The sequence below is a fragment of the Phyllobates terribilis genome, unplaced genomic scaffold (assembly GCF_046119375.1).
Source record: "Phyllobates terribilis strain yellow unplaced genomic scaffold, ASM4611937v1 Scaffold_9__5_contigs__length_417890890, whole genome shotgun sequence".
Classification (NCBI taxonomy): domain Eukaryota; kingdom Metazoa; phylum Chordata; class Amphibia; order Anura; family Dendrobatidae; genus Phyllobates; species Phyllobates terribilis.
Window position 1 is genome coordinate 54,897,039 of NW_027362769.1, and position 18,891 is coordinate 54,915,929.

An 18,891-nucleotide genomic window follows, 5' to 3' on the forward strand; every position below is an offset into this window, starting at 1 on the left:
ATGATGTCTGCAGAACCTGTAGGGCACGTATCAGGCTAGCTAAAGCTGACAATGAATTAAGGCTTGCAAGAGATGTCAAAAGCAATAAAAAAGGATTTTGGGGGTATGTCAAAAGTAAAAGAAAAGTCAAAGATGCTATAGGATTTTTACAGGATGAAAATGGTGAAAGGGTAATAAAGGATGTTGAGAAGGCCGAACTTTTTAATTCCTATTTTGCAGCAGTTTTCTCTCAGAAAGAAAATGTAACATCAACTGATCTTCACTGTCCTATTAAAGGAATAGAAGAATCCAGGTTATCTGTAAACAGAAAGATTGTGAGGGAATATTTAGCTAACATAAATGAGTTAAGGTCTCCAGGTCCAGATGAACTACACCCCAGAGTACTGATGGAGATCATAGAAGAAATTTTAGAACCACTCTCCATAATCTTTGAAAATTCTTGGAGAACAGGAGAAGTCCCAGAAGACTGGAGAAGAGCAAATGTTGTTCCTCTCTTCAAAAAGGGGAAGAAGGTGGATCCAGGGAACTATAGGCCGGTGAGTCTGACTTCTATTTCAGGAAAGATCTTTGAACAAATTGTTAAACAACATGTATGTAAGTACCTGGATAAGAATGAAGTGATTAACCAGAGTCAGCATGGGTTTGTAACTAACAAGTCATGTCAGACTAACTTAATTTCCTTCTATGATAGAATCACTGACTGGGTGGATCAGGGGAATGCTGTAGATATAGTATATCTTGACTTTAGCAAAGCATTTGACAAAGTATCTCACATCATCCTTATTGAAAAAATGACCAAGTATGGAATGGATAAGGCATGGCTTCACATCCAGTTGGATGAATGTCTCAAGTGGGGTACCACAGGGCTTTGTCCTGGGACCTGTATTGTTCAACATCTTTATCAATGATTTAGATGAAGGAATTGAGGGTAAACTGATTAAATTTGCTGATGACACAAAGTTAGGAGGGATAGCTAACACTAGAGAAGAGGGAGAGAGGATTCAAAAAGACCTAAATAAACTGGAGCAGTGGGCAACAACTAACAGAATGGTTTTTAACAGGGAAAAATGCAAAGTACTACATCTGGGCAATAAAAATGAAAAAAGCACATTTAGAATCGGAGGATTAGAGCTAAGCAACAGTACATGTGAAAAAGACGTAGGTATACTAATAGATCATAGACTGAATATGAGTCAACAGTGTGATGCAGCAGCAAAAAAAGGCAAATACAATTTTGGGATGTATTAACAGAAGCATACAGTCTAGATCACGTGAAGTCATTATCGCACTTTACTCCTCTTTGGTCAGACCTCATCTGGAATACTGTGTCCAGTTTTGGGCACCACATTTTAAAAAAGACATTGATAAACTGGAGCAAGTTCAGAGAAGAGCGACCAGAATGGTGACTGGTCTGCAAACCATGTCCTAAGAGGAACGGTTACAGAATTTGGGAATGTTTAGCTTGCAAAAAAAAACACTGAGAGGAGACTTAATAGCTGTCTACAAATATCTCAAGGGCTGTCACACTGTAGAAGGATCATCTTTATTCTCATTTGCACAAGGAAAGACTAGAAGCAATGGGATGAAACTGAATGGGAGGAGACACAGATTAGATATTAGAAAAAACTTTTTGACAGTTAGGGTGATCAATGAGTGGAACAGGCTGATACAAGAGGTGGTGAGTTCTCCTTCAATGGATGTCTTCAAACAGAGGCTGGACAGACATCTGTCTAAGATGATTTAGTGAATCCTGCTTTGAGCAGGGGGTTGGATCAGATGACCCAGGAGGTCCCTTCCAACTCTACCATTCTATGATTCTATGACAGCAGCCTGCCCGACACTGGCTACAGCAGCGTGCTGCTACAAGACTCATACTGCCCCGGAAGTTGTCTCCTAACACCGCTAGCCCCTTCCGGGTCACAATTTCGTTCCTGCGCAGTCCTGATAGAAGAAGCCACGTTGCCTTGTGTCTACCAGTCACTAGCATTAGCCCCAGAAATATGGCTGCAATGTGGTCGTGTATAGTGATAAGCTCTGTGCTGGGGAATTGCATATGTGACAATTCCCTAATGTTCTGATGAGTATCCTGCCATGTTGTATTTTATGGTCTGATGACCACAACCTGCAGAAATGCATTCTGTGCGTTGCACGGTCCGTTCCCTTTTACCTGTCACCTACTTTTGTCTTGCTGGCAGCAATGTTTCTGATATTGTCTATTTTTCTGCTGTAGAAATGTTACTACTTTTCTTTTTGTTTCTCTTTCAGGAAAATGCATGAAGACCCTTATTGACCCATGTTCTGCCGCTCACTCCATTTTGAAGAGCGAGACATTAAATACAGAAGCGACAACACTAGATACAATGCTCTATGCGTATCATCATCAGCTGGGCTCTTATAAGCCTTATCAGGCCCTAAAACAGGTAAGAAGTTCATATGGTAAAAGGGCTTGCTAAAGGGTGTGTAGCATCTATAGCAGGGGTGGGGAATATTCGGGCCGTGGGCCATTTAGGTGTATCACTATGTCCCATTTTTTAAAGCCACACCCATTTTTAAAGCCACACCTATTTTTTTATTTTCTTTTATTCTTTTTAAAGCAACACCCATTTACACACACCTTGTCCTCAAACATATACAAGTAGGGGCGCTCTGAACTGTCTGACTGCGCCCCTACCTGTCTATGTTTGAGGAAAAGGTGTGTGTAAATGGGTGTGGCTTTAAAAAAATGGACATGGCTTTAAAAAATGGGTGTTGTTTTCCTACACACAAACACAGAACCTGTTGTTAAAAATTTGAATCCCACCCCTGCATCAGACGGAACTTGAAAACCTCTTCAAGAAAGAAATGACCCTGCTGCCTTCTCACTACCGGAGCTGCTGCAATCCCTAACCTACTGTCTCCTTCCCCATTACCCTGTACCCTTTAGATTGTAAGCCTGGATGGGCAGGGCCCTCTTCTTTCTGCACCAGTTTGTCATTGTTAGTTTGTTCACAGTATTTTATATTTGTATCTTGTATGTAACCCCTCCTTATATACACCACTATGGGATCAATGGTGCTCTAAAAAGAAATAATATTAATAATATTGGTGTTAGTATAGTGGATTTGTTCAGTAACAATATGGTGATATTTGTTACTTGTATAATTTTATTATTTGCAAATTATAAGACTGTGTTCTTTATATATTTGAGTTGTTTATATATTGTATTTGGGGTTTTTTTATGGAGAGGGAATAAATATATATTTATAGATCTAGACAAGTCATAGGGGTCCACTCATCCAAGCAATGATCTGTTCATTGTGGGGGTCCTGGGCCAAAAGCATATGACTATAGTTACACCTCTGTATGGAGCGAATTAATTCTGACAACATTGCTGACAACTGATTGTGTGTTGTTTCTGAATTTGCCACTCCTAACCTGCTCATTACTGTTGCTCTTCACTGTCCTTTGGGTTGATCTCGACCTTCAGTCTGATTTCTTCCTAGCATGCTTTGTGGCATTTACACATGTTGCTGTTCTTATGCTGACGTAGGATAACAGACTTGAGTTGAACTTACAGATCTTCGTGGAAAAGAGGATGAGTCAACCCTGATCAACCAACTTGTTCAGGAAAAACTATATAGTCATTGCAATATGGAGGTTGATATAAAAATCTACTCACTGCAGTGCAAAATATTTTATTACTTCAGACCAAATGTAAAGTGTTCCTTCACAGCCATCAAGAAAGTATGTGGGATTGAGAAGTCAGTGTAACATCCCTGTACAATTAATACGAAGAATAAAAGTCTGTATGGGAGGGTTTTACCTGTAATGACCAGTTGCAGAAAGACAAATTCTTCGCTGGAAAGCTTCTTGTACCTAAGAAAAATAAGCAGAAGCTCAGTAAGAGGATGGTAAAGTTTCAATTAAAATACATAAAACATATTTGTCATATTTATGTTATAGAGCACTTCTAGGGCATTGGATATAGACACATAAACAGTGCTTTAAATGTATATGAATACCTGGGAAAAACAAGTAAGTACAACAGACCACAGCTTATTAAGTGACAGACATCTACAGAAGAATAGAAGGTCAGCCCACGAAGGCTGCTCATTTGGTTGTATAGTAGAGTCAGCTTTATTGCAGATTGAAGTTTTCTGCAGAGTTAGTTTTTCAGGAAACTTTTGAAAGTATAAATGGGGTATTGAGTTCCAGGGTACAGGGATGCCCTGGAGAAAAAGGGCTTGCAAGAACCAGGGATTGCTTATGATGAGGTATCAACAGATTAGGGCAGAGGTGAATTGGAAGCTAGGTCTGGTGTGCTCTACACATAATATACATTGTACATATATTAATATAATGTTTTAAAAACTTACAATTTCTTTCCAAGTGGCATTAAAATTCTGATTGATTGGTTGTAGACGCTGGAGAAGTATCTGACATGCTTCCTACCAAAAGGAGTAACCATTGTAAGATAATATTAATTGTCAAATTATCATTCAGAACATTTTTCGCTTCCTCCATAGTGCTGTCTTTATATTATATTGATCATTTTCTTGTATGAATAATTAAACTACCAATCCAGGGAGGTTTGTTTCTTTCCCCCTCCATTCGCTATTAGTTATGTATGTACAAGTATACATTAAAATACTTATCATTTGCTGTCTTCTGCCATTTCCAGTGCTGCTCCAGTCCTATCCTGCATCATGTCACCGCAGCTCTTTCGTACCATCTCACACAGCGGATTGTTAGTTCCTCTCTATGATAGCCTTGTTCTGAGTCTCATAGACTTACACAGAGAACGTGACTTCTGGGCCACACAGAAGACACCGTAGTGAGCCGGCTGGTGACAGCTGCGGTCACATTATCCAGGAGAGAACTAGAACGGGGCAGAAATGGCTGAAGACAGCGACCGGTACGTTTTCTAATGCATGGGCTGTACATGGAGAAATTTTAAAAAAAATTCTGCAGTGGCACTTTAAATATTCTCTTTAATCGATTATATATTATCCCAACTAAAAAGGGCTCCATTAAAATTTATTTTGACAAAAAAAGTAGTGTAATGCAGTAGGCAAACAAAGAAAAATAGCAAGTTGCCAAGTGTTCGTGTTTCTTCACTGTCTTCAACTTTGTGTTAGTTTAGCCAGGAGCTGAAGACTTGAGCTATGAAACTAATTGTTGAACTGCCAGTTAAAAAGCTGCAGGTCATACAGATTACTGTATAAAGGGCCTGTGTGGTACTAATCTGTATTACAGTACCCAAAAAATATAAAGGCTCATTCTGTGACTCCATGTGATTTTATATATAGGTACACCACAAGTGACAACTTTATATAGCTGTCATCAGGGAGATGTACAGTCAAGCAGCTTGCGGTGATGAAAATTTGCAGAGATAGCTATGCCCCCTTTTCAAGGTCCTGTCCCCTCCATGCCCATTTCTCTCCCATTCTCTGCTTTCTCTACACCCCTGTCCTCTCCTTCCTGAGATGTCTGGACACAAGAATACTTGCGGAATCGCTGGATTCCAGTTGACTTTGGCTGGGTCAAGGAAATTTGCCGACTCTTCTAGGAGTCTGGTACCTTTCCTAGAGTCTACTGGGTGTTCGGAAATAGCTAGAAAGTATGAGGTACACAAAAAATTTTTTCTTATGGATTCATATGAAAAAAAATTAATGTCCCACTGCATGACATGCAATCACCCTGTAGAATTGTTTTCAGTGACGTTGTAGCAGTCAGTCTAATTTAATGCCATGTAGTGGTTGCCTATTCATGGTAACCCATCTGTTTGGAAGCATAAATCACAGCAAATTTTACTTTACAAAAGAAATAAATAAATGAATAAAATGATAAATGTATTTATTATGCAATAATTTAAACTGTAATGCTAATATAATGTTTCTGGATCTGCATAACTATAGATGTCATATAGATTCATAGTAAAATTCAGAAGTATATTAAGGGAATGTGTATTGTATGTAGTATTTGCATGCCTACTTCCTTTCATGACAAGCTTGTCTATCACTATACAATTGTGTCTTGTGTACTGTGTCATCGCTGAGTTATACAGAAATGGAGAATAGTTCTGCTCCTAAAGAAAAAAACAGAATCCATCTGCATTTACACTTTTTTTCTTTGTGCATATATATTTATAGATACAGTACAGACCAAAAGTTTGGACACACCTTCTCACTTAAAGATTTTTCTGTATTTTCATGACTATGAAAATTGTACATTCACACTGAAGGCATCAAAACTATGAATTAACACATGTGGAATTATATACTTAACAAAAAAAGTGTGAAATAACTGAAAATATGTCTTATATTCTAGGTTCTTCAAAGTAGCCACCTTTTGCTTTGATAACTGCTTTGCACACTCTTGGCATTCTCTTGATGAGCTTCAAGAGGTAGTCACCGGAAATGGTTTTCACTTCACATGTGTGCCCTGTCAGGTTTAATAAGTGGGATTTCTTGCCTTATAAATGGGGTTGGGACCATCAGTTGTGTTGTGCAGAAGTCAGGTGGATACACAGCTGATAGTCCTACTGAATAGACTGTTAGAATTTGTATTATGGCAAGAAAAAAGCAGCTAAGTAATGAAAAACGAGTGGCCATCATTACTTTAAGAAATGAAGGTCAGTCAGGCCGAAAAATTGGGCAAACTTTGAAAGTGTCCCCAAGTGCAGTTGCAAAAGCCATCAAGCGCTACAAAGAAACTGGCTCACATGAGGACCGCCCCAGGAAAGGAAGACCAAGAGTCACCTCTGCTTCTGAGGAAAAGTTTATCTGAGTCACCAGCCTCAGAAATCGCAGGTTAACAGCAGCTCAGATTAGAGACCAGGTCGATGCCACACAGAGTTCTAGCAGCAGACACATCTCTTCAACAACTGTTAAGAGGAGATTTTGTGAAGCAGGCCTTCATGGTAAAATAGCTGCTAAGAAACCACTGCTAAGGACAGGCAACAAGCAGAAGAGACTTGTTTGGGCTAAAGAACACAAGGAATGGACATTAGACCAGTGGAAATCTGTGCTTTGGTCTGATGAGTCCAAATTTGAGATCTTTGGTTCCAACCACCTGGTCTTTGTGCGACGCAGAAAAGGTGAACGGATGGACTCTACATGCCTGGTTCCCACTGTGAAGCATGGAGGAGGAGGTGTGATGGTGTGGGGGTGCTTTGCTGGTGACACTGTTGGGGATTTATTCAAAATTGAAGGCATACTGAACCAGCATGGCTACCACAGCATCTTGCAGCGGCATGCTATTCCATCCGGTTTGCGTTTAGTTGGACCATCATTTAGTTTTCAACAGGACAATGACCCCAAACATACCTCCAGGCTGTGTAAGGGCTATTTGACCAAGAAGGAGAGTGATGGGGTGCTACGCCAGATGACCTGGTCTCCACAGTCACCAGACCTGAACCCAATCGAGATGGTTTGGGGTGAGCTGGACCGCAGAGTGAAGGCAAAAGGGTCAACAAGTGCTAAGCATCTCTGGGAACTCCTTCAAGATTGTTGGAAGACCATTTCCGGTGACTACCTCTTGAAGCTCATCAAGAGAATGCCAAGAGTGTGCAAAGCAGTCATCAAAGCAAAAGGTGGCTACTTTGAAGAACCTAGAATATAAGACATATTTTCAGTTGTTTCACACTTTTTTGTTAAGTATATAATTCCACATGTGTTAATTCATAGTTTTGATGCCTTCAGTGTGAATGTACAATTTTCATAGTCATGAAAATACAGAAAAATCTTTAAATGAGAAGGTGTGTCCAAACTTTTGGTCTGTACTGTACATTTATAACTGTATATACTAATTACAAGGGGTAATCCTTGTAAGTCGATATTTGCTTATGCTATATAAATTGTACATTGCCAATTTTATCATTGTCATATGTCAGAGTATGAGATGAAAGGAGTCTCCTTGAGGGATAGATTGTTCGAGAAGTGTAATGACCTCAGGGAAACATTGTGATGTACTGGCTTATGTCTAGACAGATGTGATATATTATATGAAGGTGTGGAAAACAATTACTGTTGGCATTCCAGTTCACTAATCATTTTGAATGATTTTGTTTTTATTCACATGCCACAGAGAGGTGTAACTACAGAAAATACCATTCTACAGGATGAAGAAAATGACAAAACAAGGAAGAAACAATTCAATTCTATGAGGATCTGTCAAAAACAAATGAAAATCGGAAGACATCCATTTTCTATTTGTATTTCATTTATTTTTTATCTGTTTTTAATTTATCAATTGCTAAGTGTCAATGGGAAAAAGTTCAGTTTCAATTTTTAATAATGGATGGAAAAATGAAAATTAAGGCAAAAGGTATGATACAATTATGGAGATGTGTGTTTATGGATCTGTGAAAATCACAGCAAGCACACATTGCTATCCATGAGCTGTTTTCAACATTGTAAGGGGTAGAAAAATCTTAAATACCAAAAAATTACAATGTAGCGAGCACCAGCTGTATATTGATGGAGTGCTAATTAAAATATATGTAAAACATGCAATTTAAAAAGGAGGAAAGACGTACAAAAGACAAATTGTACTTCCTATATTTTAACAATGTAAATCTTAATTATGTAGTAAACACAACAACCTAGGCAAGACATAAAAACATTTAAAAGTGTGCACATTGCGCCAAAATCTGTCACTGGGATGTAACCCATATGACTAGCATGATAATCAATGGAGCCATGTAAATATAGTGAATAGCTGAAATAATTATAAATAGACACTACCCCTAAAAGGATGTAAAATAGTATTCAGTAATGGAGAGAGGTACAATAAATATGTGCAGATAATAACACATACATAACGTATTATTATAAGAATAGAAGAGAAGTAATCAGTAACATTGTGCAATATGGTACCATAGTACCAACATAGTACATCCCAGATAAAATGGCACCTATTAAAAGCATATTTTGGGAATGAGGACCCCATGCGTATTGCCACAGGAGGTGGCTTCCTCAGGGGTAGGAGAAACTTTACAATTTGTTTTCTTTGCATAGAAGAAAGACACTCATTGTAAACACAGACAATGGGACCAAATGCTGATGAAAGTTGGTGCTTGTTTTTTCATGAATGAGAAAAAATAACTGACCCCTGAATGGTGCCTAATGTTGATGAAAATAGATAATTTCAGCAATTAGGAAAGTTCATTGGGTGAAATTGACCGATTAATGATCATTTTAGTTGCTCAATGACATATTGCCCTAGCCTGGAAAGAAGTCGGCCATGCTTAAATACAATAGTTCAACAAAAGATCTTTCATCAACAATTGATATTTCCCAGAAAAAAATGTTCCCCTTTGCCAGGTGTCATTGAAAATGTATAGCAAGGTATGATGACTGTAGCCACCAATGTGGACCAAAATACTTACCACCAACTACTTCAGTCTAATTTGTATGACCACCTTAAACATCCCCTACTGCTGAACAAACTGAAAATATTGTATGTCCGTCCCTGCATCTCTACTCTTTTAAGTACTACATCTTGTGTTATAATATATTATAATAATATATAATGATATGGTAATGTATAATGTACAATAAAAATGTTTAAAAATGGAAGCGAATAAAACCTGTTTACCTGTACTGCCATTACGTAGACTGTGGATCCAGAAGCCGGCATGCTACCAGCGTCTAAGGTCACTGATGTGCTGATTTCACTGACATGGACATAAGAAATTGGTATCCGAAACTCTCGACTGACAACCTACACCAAACAAAAAGACAGTACAAGTCATCAGTTGTGATAGTTTAACTAGAAATCGACATTAGTTAAAGTTTATCTCTAGCTCATCTCCTGGAGGAAGATTTTGCATAATAAAATTGTCAAAATGTTTTCTTGATATAGAATGGTTTTCCAATTGTACATATGTGCACACAACATCTTTTTCAGGTGGATTCTGCTCCGAAAACAAACCGAAAAAGTGCTACTTAAATGTTCAAAAGAATGAACATAAACATTTCTATATAAAAACACTTTCTGTTCATATGTTCAGTCTTTTGAGCATATTTTAGCCACAAGTTTTCAAAACACCGAGCAGTTAAAAGACAACTCTTCAGATGTCTTTCCCTCTGAAGACGCTCTATACTTTGTGAAACAAGTTAATGGGAAGGCTCACAAGTCACCGGGGTTCTTTTTGAGCATTTTGGCAGCCTTTTTGCTTGACAAAGTGCTAGTGGTTTCTTCATTGTTGAATGGAGATTAAAATATTTGGAAAAAAAGCCTGGAAAAAGTACACCATTAAAATGCTGGAAAAACTCTGCCAGTGGTCAAAAACAGCGAAAAAGAGCTCAGGAAATGACTAACAACAAAAAACTATAAATGATTCTTCAGGAAAAAAACAATGTTTTTTGGAGTTTCTTCCTCTTGGACACATCGTTGATTAGCTCGGCTGAAAAGACGTCCTGTGCACATATCCTTAAGTGTTTAAATACTATATGCTACACATCACATTTTCTGTACAAGCAATATTCACAAAAAAGGCATGGTGTAAAATTCCCACATCTAAATACTCTCTACATGAAGTGTCACATGAGTAAGGCGAAGTATGCAGAAAAAACTGGGAATATTACCAGCTCTGCAGCTCAGGAATACCGGGACCACATTAATTCCATAAAATGAAGTTTATTAATATTAAAGAATTTGTCCACTATTACTTGGACAACCCCTTCTCATACCCCACGCTTGGCCCCGATAAAATAAAAAAGCTTATACTCATCTCTCATGCAGGAGCTTTTCCAGCGGTTTTGGCATGCTCGTTCCCAGGGCTCTCGTGCGGTTGATATGACACGTGAGCCCGATGCCCAATCAGCGCTGGTGTCACTGTCCCCGCCTTCAGACAAATCAAACATCCGGGCTGCGGCTGTTCTCTCACTTCCTCTTGATGTTAGATTTGTCCGAAGGCAGGGACAGAGACACCAGCACTGATTGGGCGCCGTGCTCACGGGTCATATCAACCGCACGAGAGCCCCGGGACCGCGAGTGCTGACACCGCTGGAACGGCGCCAGCATGGGAGGTAAATATAAGCTTTTTTATTTTATCAGGGCCAAACATTTAGATCAATAAGGGGTTGTCTTAGTAGTGGACAACTCCATTAACCCCTTTACGCCTGAAGTCTGTTTGCACGTTAATGACCTGGCCAATTTTTACAATTCTGACCAGTGTCACTTTATGAGGTAATAACTCTGGAATGCTTAAATGGATCTGGATCCCACTGATTCTGAGATTTTTTTTTTCATGATATATTGTACTTCATGATATTGGTAAAATTTATTTAATATGACTGGCTTATATTTGTGAAAAAATCTGAAATTTGGTGAAAATTTAAAAAAAATTCGCAATTTTCAAGCTTTGAATTTTCATGCCATTAAATCAGAGATATGTCACACAAAATAGTTTATAAATAATATTTCCCACATGTCTACTTTACATCAACACAATTTTGAAACCAACATTTTTGTTGTTAGGAAGTTATAAGGGTTAAAAGTTGACCAGCGATTTCTAATTTTTCCAACAAAATTTAATAAACCATTTTTTTCAGGACCGCATCATATTTGAAGTGACTTTGAGGGGCCTTTATGACAGAAAATACCAAAAAGTTACACCAGGCTAAAAACCTGGAAAACAATGAACATTTAACTTTTTTTCACAAAAACTTTATTTAGACCCCAAATTTTTTTATTTTTGCAAGGGTAACAGGAAAAAATGAACACCTCCTGAGCATGCCGATACCCCATATGTGGGAGAAAATCACTGTTTGGGCACACGGCAGGATGTAGAAGGAGCGCCATTTGACTGTTTGAATGTAAAATTTGCTTGAATAATTAGCGAATGCCATGTCGCGCTTGGGGAGCCCCTGATGTGCTTAAACATTAAGCTGTAAAAATAAAATTTTCACATTTTCCCACAAAAATGTTTTTCAGCCCCAAGTTTTGCGTTTTCATAAGGGTATCAAGAGAAAATGCAGCAAAACATTTGTTGCTAATTTCTCCTGAGTACGCCGATACCCCATATGTAGTCTAAAACTACTTGTGAGGCCCAGTGCAAAGCTCAGAAGGGAAGGGAGTTCATATTTTGCTGGGCTGGTTTGACAGTGCCATGTCACATTGGCAGAACCCCTAAGGTGCCAGAACAGCAGAACCCCCCATAAGAGACCCCATTTTACATTCTACACCTCTCAATGAATTCATCTAAGGATGCAGTGAGCATGTTGACACGACATGTGCCTCACAGAGTTTTATACCATTGGGCAATGAAGAAAGAATAATTACATTTTTACCACCAAAGTTTTGTTTTAGCCCCTGATTTTACATTTTCACACTGGGAAATGGGTAAAAATGGCATTAAAATTTGTCACACAATTTTTGCTGAATGTAGAAATACCCCATATGTGGCTGTACAATACTGCTTAGCCACATGGCAAGGAACAGAGTGCTATTTGCTCCTGGAGCACAGATTGTCCTAGAATAGTATCTAAACTACATATACACAGCTCCTAAGTGCTAGAAGAGAAGAATCCCCCCACAAGTGACCCCATTTTGGAAATTATACCCCTTTGGGAATTTATCTACAGGTGCGGTGAGGATTTTAACTACATGGCCGTTTTCCAGATACAAGCAGCAGTAGATGTTGTTGAGTGAAAATTGTAAACTGCCACTGTAGTGAACAGTACGTTGTAGTCTGTAGTAGTCACCATACTGCGATCTTTGGGAGGCAGAATGGACAAATCAGCAGCAGGTGAAGAATTGTTTTTATTTATTTTTTACAATGCTCCTCATGTGGTATAAGTGATTAGATGACTTTATTCTTCGGGTCGGTGCGATTACAGAGATACCAGATTTATATCGGGTTTTTGTGACTGGCAGCTCTCACACACTAAAAAACGCTCTCTTTTGCAGACTAGTTTTTGCAGCGCCATATTTTGAGAGCTATAATTTTTCCATATTTCACCTACAGAGTCTTGTAAGGGCTTGTTTTTTGTGGGATAAGTTGACGTTTTTATTGGTACCATTTTGAGGCACGTGACATCTTTTGATCGCTTTCTATTCCAATTTTCGGGAGGCAGAATAAACAAAAACCAACAATACAGGAAATTTTTTTTATGCCATTCCACATGTGGTAAAATTAATAAGGCAGCTTTATTCTTTGGGTCAGTATGTTTACAACGATACTACATTTATATTTGTTTATGTTTTGGCGCTTTTACACAATAAAAACTATTTTATAGAAAAAAAAAATGTTTGCATCGCTTTATTCTGAGAGCTATGACTTTTTTATTTTTGGGCTGATGGAGCTGTATATCAGCTTATTTTTTGCGGAACAAGATGACATTTTCAGCAGTACCATTTTTATTTACACTCGTCTTTTTGATCGCGTTTTATTCCACTTTTTGTTTGGCGGTATGATGATAAAGTACAGTTTTTTGCTACACATACCAAATATGTGTACTTTTATTGTTTTCTCTTCATAATAATATTTATGGGTACAATATATATACAGTATATATTATTATGATTATTATTATTATTTTGCGATTTTTTTAAAATATTTTTACAACTTTTTTTTACCTTTTTTTCACTTTTTACTTAGTCCCACTATGGGACTTTCACTTTCTGCAGTCTGACAGCAGTTATAAGGTATAGCAGTGCAGGATCACTGCTATACCTTATGATCTGTCAGCCCTGCAGACACAAGATAGTTTGTTAATGCACTGTGCATAATAAAACTAACTTGCTAGTGCCTGGTGACCCGGATGTTGTCATGTGGGCGGGGTTTCCCCGCACGTCACAGCCCAGCATCCACCACGCGCTTTCCCTCTCCTGCATTCATTTTACACATCAGTGGATGTATTTTAATGCACACCTGAAACACACTGCTTCTTTGTGTAGCATCATGGGAAAGTCTAAAGAAATCAACCAAGATATCAGGAAGAGAATTGTGGACTTGTACACATCTGGCTCATCCTTGGGTACAATTTCAAGATACCTGAAGGTGCCTCGTTCATCTGTACAAACAATTATACGCAAGTACAAACAAGATGGGAATGTCCAGCCATCATACCGTTCAGGAAGGAGACGTGTTCTGTGACTCACCCAGGGGAATGGGGATGACTCGGTACCCGGGCCTTTAGCCTGGCCTTGTAGGGATGTCGCGGTGGTCTGCTCCCGGGCCCGTACGGGTGTTTCAGGCGCTGCTGGTGGAGCGGCGGCTTTGGCCTGCTCATCATCGGGCGCGGGTTGAATTTCAGGGACGTTGACCGGTAGGTCGGCGTTCTGCTGCTCATCGGACATCTTGGCGCCCCCCTAGTTAACCGTGGCCTACCTTTTAGTTTTTCCTTCCGGTAGGCCGCAGCTCCGCAGGTGGTGGTGGTCTTCAGGACCTTGCGTCGCTTGCGTCCTATGTCAGAGCGTTCAGCGATGCTCCGTACAGGACCTGGCGCTTCCTCCTTTGACGTCGAGGCGTGGGGGCGTGTCCGGGGTTTCGCGCTCTTTTGCAGGTACGCCCCTAATTTTCCCGCGGTTACGCCCTTCTTCTCGCTCAGCGGCCCAACAATAGCGGCTATCTTCACCACAACTTTACGCACACAGTTCAAAATAAAGGCGCACAGTACCCGGTGGCAACGGGCATAACACGGCGTCGTTGCAGTGGGCACGCAATCCTGTTCGTGACGCCAAGTAGGAGATGACTCGCCCAGGGGAATGGGGATGACTCGGTACCCGGGCCTTTAGCCTGGCCTTGTAGGGATGTCGCGGTGGTCGGCTCCCGGGCCCGTACCCTGGGGTCGCTCCTTTTAAAGGGTTGGTGATTTGTTAAGTTTATACAAGAGTTTGTGATGCCACCTGTGGCTTCTGGTGAGGATCACCAGTGCTGCGCAGTCCACTGAGGCCGATGATAAGGCAGCTAGATGATATAGCTCCCCACAGGTGGAGCTAGGCCTCAGGGCAGTGTATGGCGGGGGGTATGCAGGACAGGTGAGACCCAGCCGGGTCAGAGCAAGAACAGGGACAGACACAATAGTCACTTCAGTACCTTTTACTGATGGAAATTCAGGCATGTCCCAGAGCACTGAAGGGTGAAGGGTGCATGTCGGGATCCTCCCCAATGAGTGGGCTTTGGGCCTCCTGCTTCTTGCCTCTGCGTAGTAAGTTTCTGACCTGCCTGGAGATAGGCCTAAATTTGTCTCTGTCCTGCGCTGGCTGACCTTGTGGTAGGGCCTTTCCTTGGAGTACACGCTCCTGACATACGGGGCCTATGTGTCTCCTGGCTCTGTTACATATCAGCACTTTAGCGATCCTGGGACTTTTAGTTCTCCAGGGATTCCGGTTATATCTTACTGGGTTGTGGAGATCCCGGTAAGCTTCGGACCCGGTGTCCGGTAACTGCTTCGGGGTGAGCCAAATAAGCTCCTCTGCTCCCTATGTACTAAGTCTGCTCTTGCCTTTGGCCTACTTGGGCCCTCACTAGGCTACTCACACTAACGGCAGCTTGCCGTGCTTCATCGATCTTATGGCGCCGGCACACCTAAAGCTCACCACTCTGAGCTACAACTGAGTCTCGAGTGTGCTCCACTGCAGACTAACCTCTCTCAGGCTTCTACTGCAGGAACTCTCTTAACAGGTTTGCTCTCTGTCGACTCCAGTCTAGACTCTGACTAACTGCTGCCTGGCTCCACCTTCCCTATTTATCTATCCCTAACGGGCTCCCTCTGGTGGTCTGAGGTGGAAGGTGGAGATGTGTGAATGGTTATGGGGGCCACTTGTGGAGGAATCCTTCAATACACCCTTCTAGGATCTGTGATACCAAGCTCAGCTGGGCGTCACATTTGTGTCCCAGAGGTGAACTTGCTTTGGTCTCACATGTGCATATCAACCCAAGGACAAAAGCAAAAGACCTTGTGAAGATGATGGCGGAAGCTGGTAAGGTTGTGTCAATATCCAAAGTGAAACGAGTACTGTAACAACATAGGCTGAAAGGCCACTCTGCCAGGAAGAAGCCATTACTTCAAAAGAAACTTGTGGAAAGATATCCCAAACATTTGACCCAAGTCATTCAGTTTAAGGGCAATGGTACTAAGTACTAATGAAATGTATGTAAAGTTTTGACTTTGCAGTAAGTAATAAAAATGCCTTAAAACATTCTCTCTCTTTCATTATTCTGGCATTTGGCAAATATTAAAAATTCTGGTAATCCTAATTGACCTAAAACGGGAAAGGTTTATTCTGATTTCATGTCAGATATTGAGAAAAACATGCATATGTGTCTTTTTATATAGGGTATATAAACTTCTGGTTTCAACTGTACATATTACGAAGCCATAACAGCCCCTTCCTCCGATAAAAAAACCAGCATAAAATAAAACTATTTCTTCTTTTATATGTGAGATGAAGCATAGCTATTGATATTCTAGTAGAATTATTCCAGAAATTCAGTGACAAATATAATGATGCTCCCATAACGCTAAATCGTGGCTCATAGTGTAATCCCTCAGTAAAACAACTAAGAAAAATTTACCTTTTTCCATCAAGAGGGGGCAGATGTTCATAACTGTTAGCCCTCTATAAAATGCTTTCTGCATATTTTGCAGGAGTCACTCTCTCTAATGTGTTAGGTACCATAAACTATGGAAATGTTAAAACAAGACAATAATAGTGTAATGAAGTGTTTTTTTTATTTTTTTTTCACAAATTCTCTGATTAGTTATAATGGCTATCTATCTATCTATAAATATACAGTAGAGTATAAGTATTTTTTGTAATTAGGCTGATGCAATAATGGAATCGCACTAACAAAGAAGATGTTCTGCCAATCCTGGAGCTATCAAGGGCTGTGATAAGCATTGATAAGACTCTGTTCACATTGCACAATCATGCTCCAGGACTAGGTATTTTTCCTAGGCAGATTGGACAGATAGGCAGAGTGACCTGATGGCTCCCCTTATCCCTAATCACACGTGCATAGAATTTACACCTCACTCTTTTATAAGTACTACCAAAGTAAAGTAAAGCAGCCAAACAATGTGAGAGAGTAGGCTTTGTTTTTGTAAGGGGGTAATTTAAAGATTTGTTTATTTTTAATTTTTTTTTCTTTATAGTTGTTTTAAACTTTATTATTTTAATCTTTAATTTATTTTTAGGCCCCTTAGATGACTTGAACTTACAATCATTTGATTGCCTATACGATAACCTATATTCTTTATACCCTAGCCTAGCGGTAGTAGACTAAGGCTGACTAAGGCCGCTAATCAGTATTTGGTCAGTATTTTTTCTCAAGCGTGGGAGCCAAAACCAGGGGAGGAACAATCAGAGAAAAGGTATAATAGAAACAAGTCACCAATTCTGCATTTATCGCCCACTCCTGGCTTTGTCTCCCACTCCTGAGAAAAAATACTGACCGAATACTGACCAAATACTGACAGTGGGGCCGTGGCCCAAGGTATAAAATAATTTAGAAATGAGACTACATCCCCCAATTTTAAAAGTAAGAAACATGAACCTTTTGCCTTAATGGTCGGGGCAGCTAAACACCTCATTCCAATACATTGGAAAAGTTCTGTTTCTCCGACGCACTCAGAATGGATAGATAAAATTAGATTAATATATAGAATGGAGGAAATAACCAGTTGGGAAACACATACACTATTCTTAAAGTTATGATTACCATGGTTACAAAAATATAACCCTGATGTGCTATTGTCTTTAACTTAAGTTTTTGGTTAATATTTGTCTCTTCAACCTGCTACAACATCTAGCTATGATGATGTCTGTTATATGTTACATTAACTGCTCGGCCACTGGCTGCAAGTTTCGTAGCCTACCTTAAATAATCTTCTAAGCTTATGTTCTGAAGGACGTATAACTTTATAACAATAATCTGGATCAGAAATAATTACTTCTGTTTGTTGTCCTTTTCTTATCTACAGGGTGGGCCATTTATATGGATACACCTAAATTAAATGGGAATGGTTGGTGATATCAACTTCCTGTTTGTGGCACATTAGTATATGGGAGGGGGAAAACTTTTCCAGATGGGTGGTGACCATGGCGGCCATTTTGAAGTCGGCCATTTTGGATCCAACTTTATTTTTTTCAATGGGAAGAGGGTCATGTGACACATCAGACTTATTGAGAATTTCATAAGAAAAACAATGGTGTGCTTGGTTTTAACATAACTTTATTGTTTCATGAGTTTTTTACAAGTTTATGACCACTTATAAAATGTGTTCAAAGTGCTGCCCATTGTGTTGGATTGTGAATGCAACCCTCTTCTCCCACTCTTAACACACTGATAGCAACACTGCAGAAGAAATGCTAGCACAGGCTTCCAGTATGATGAGAGAGGCCTGTAATTGACATTATAGGTTGACCTCAACTATGAGAGACAAAATGAGAAAACAAATCCTGAAAATCACATTGTCTGATTTGGAAAGAATTTTTTTTCAAATTTTGGTTGAAAATAAGTATTTGGTCACCTACAAAAGTTCATCTCAATACTTTGTTATATATCCTTTGTTGGCAAAGACAGAGGTCAAACGTTTTCTGTAATTCTTCACAAGGTTGGCACACACTGTTGCTGGTATGTTGGCCTATTCCTCCATGCAGATCTTCTCTAGAGCAGTGATGCTTTGGGGCTGTCGCTGGGCAACACGGACTTTCAACTACCTCCAAAGGTTTTCTATAGGGTTTAGATCTGGAGACTGGCTAGGCCACTCCAGGATCTTGAAATGTTTCTTATGAAGCCACCCCTTCGTTGCCCTGGCAGTGTGCTTGGGATCATTGTCATGCTGAAAGACCCAGCCACGTTTCATCTTCAATGCCCTTGCTGATGGAAGAAGGTTTGCACTCAAAATCTCACGATACATGGCCCCATTCATTCTTTCATGTACAGTACAGACC

At 39.8% G+C, this 18,891-nt stretch overlaps 1 protein-coding gene and 1 long non-coding RNA gene across 2 annotated transcripts in view; one reads left to right on the plus strand and one right to left on the minus strand.

Annotated features, from left to right (window-relative positions):
- LOC141161554 (aldehyde oxidase-like) overlaps positions 1-18,891 on the minus strand; it is a 220,963-nt gene that overhangs the window by 11,781 nt on the left and 190,291 nt on the right. Inside the window, exons 21-23 of the mRNA XM_073646513.1 lie at positions 9,580-9,705; positions 4,356-4,427; positions 3,803-3,855 (exon numbers count right to left, since the gene is read on the minus strand). Coding sequence (XP_073502614.1) covers positions 3,803-3,855; positions 4,356-4,427; positions 9,580-9,705 — 251 coding nt within the window. The remainder of the gene's footprint in view (positions 1-3,802; positions 3,856-4,355; positions 4,428-9,579; positions 9,706-18,891) is intronic.
- Positions 1,639-9,448, plus strand: LOC141161555 (uncharacterized). The gene is made up of 3 exons (XR_012250641.1): positions 1,639-1,678; positions 2,266-2,420; positions 8,068-9,448. It is a non-coding gene; the product is annotated as an uncharacterized lncRNA (long non-coding RNA).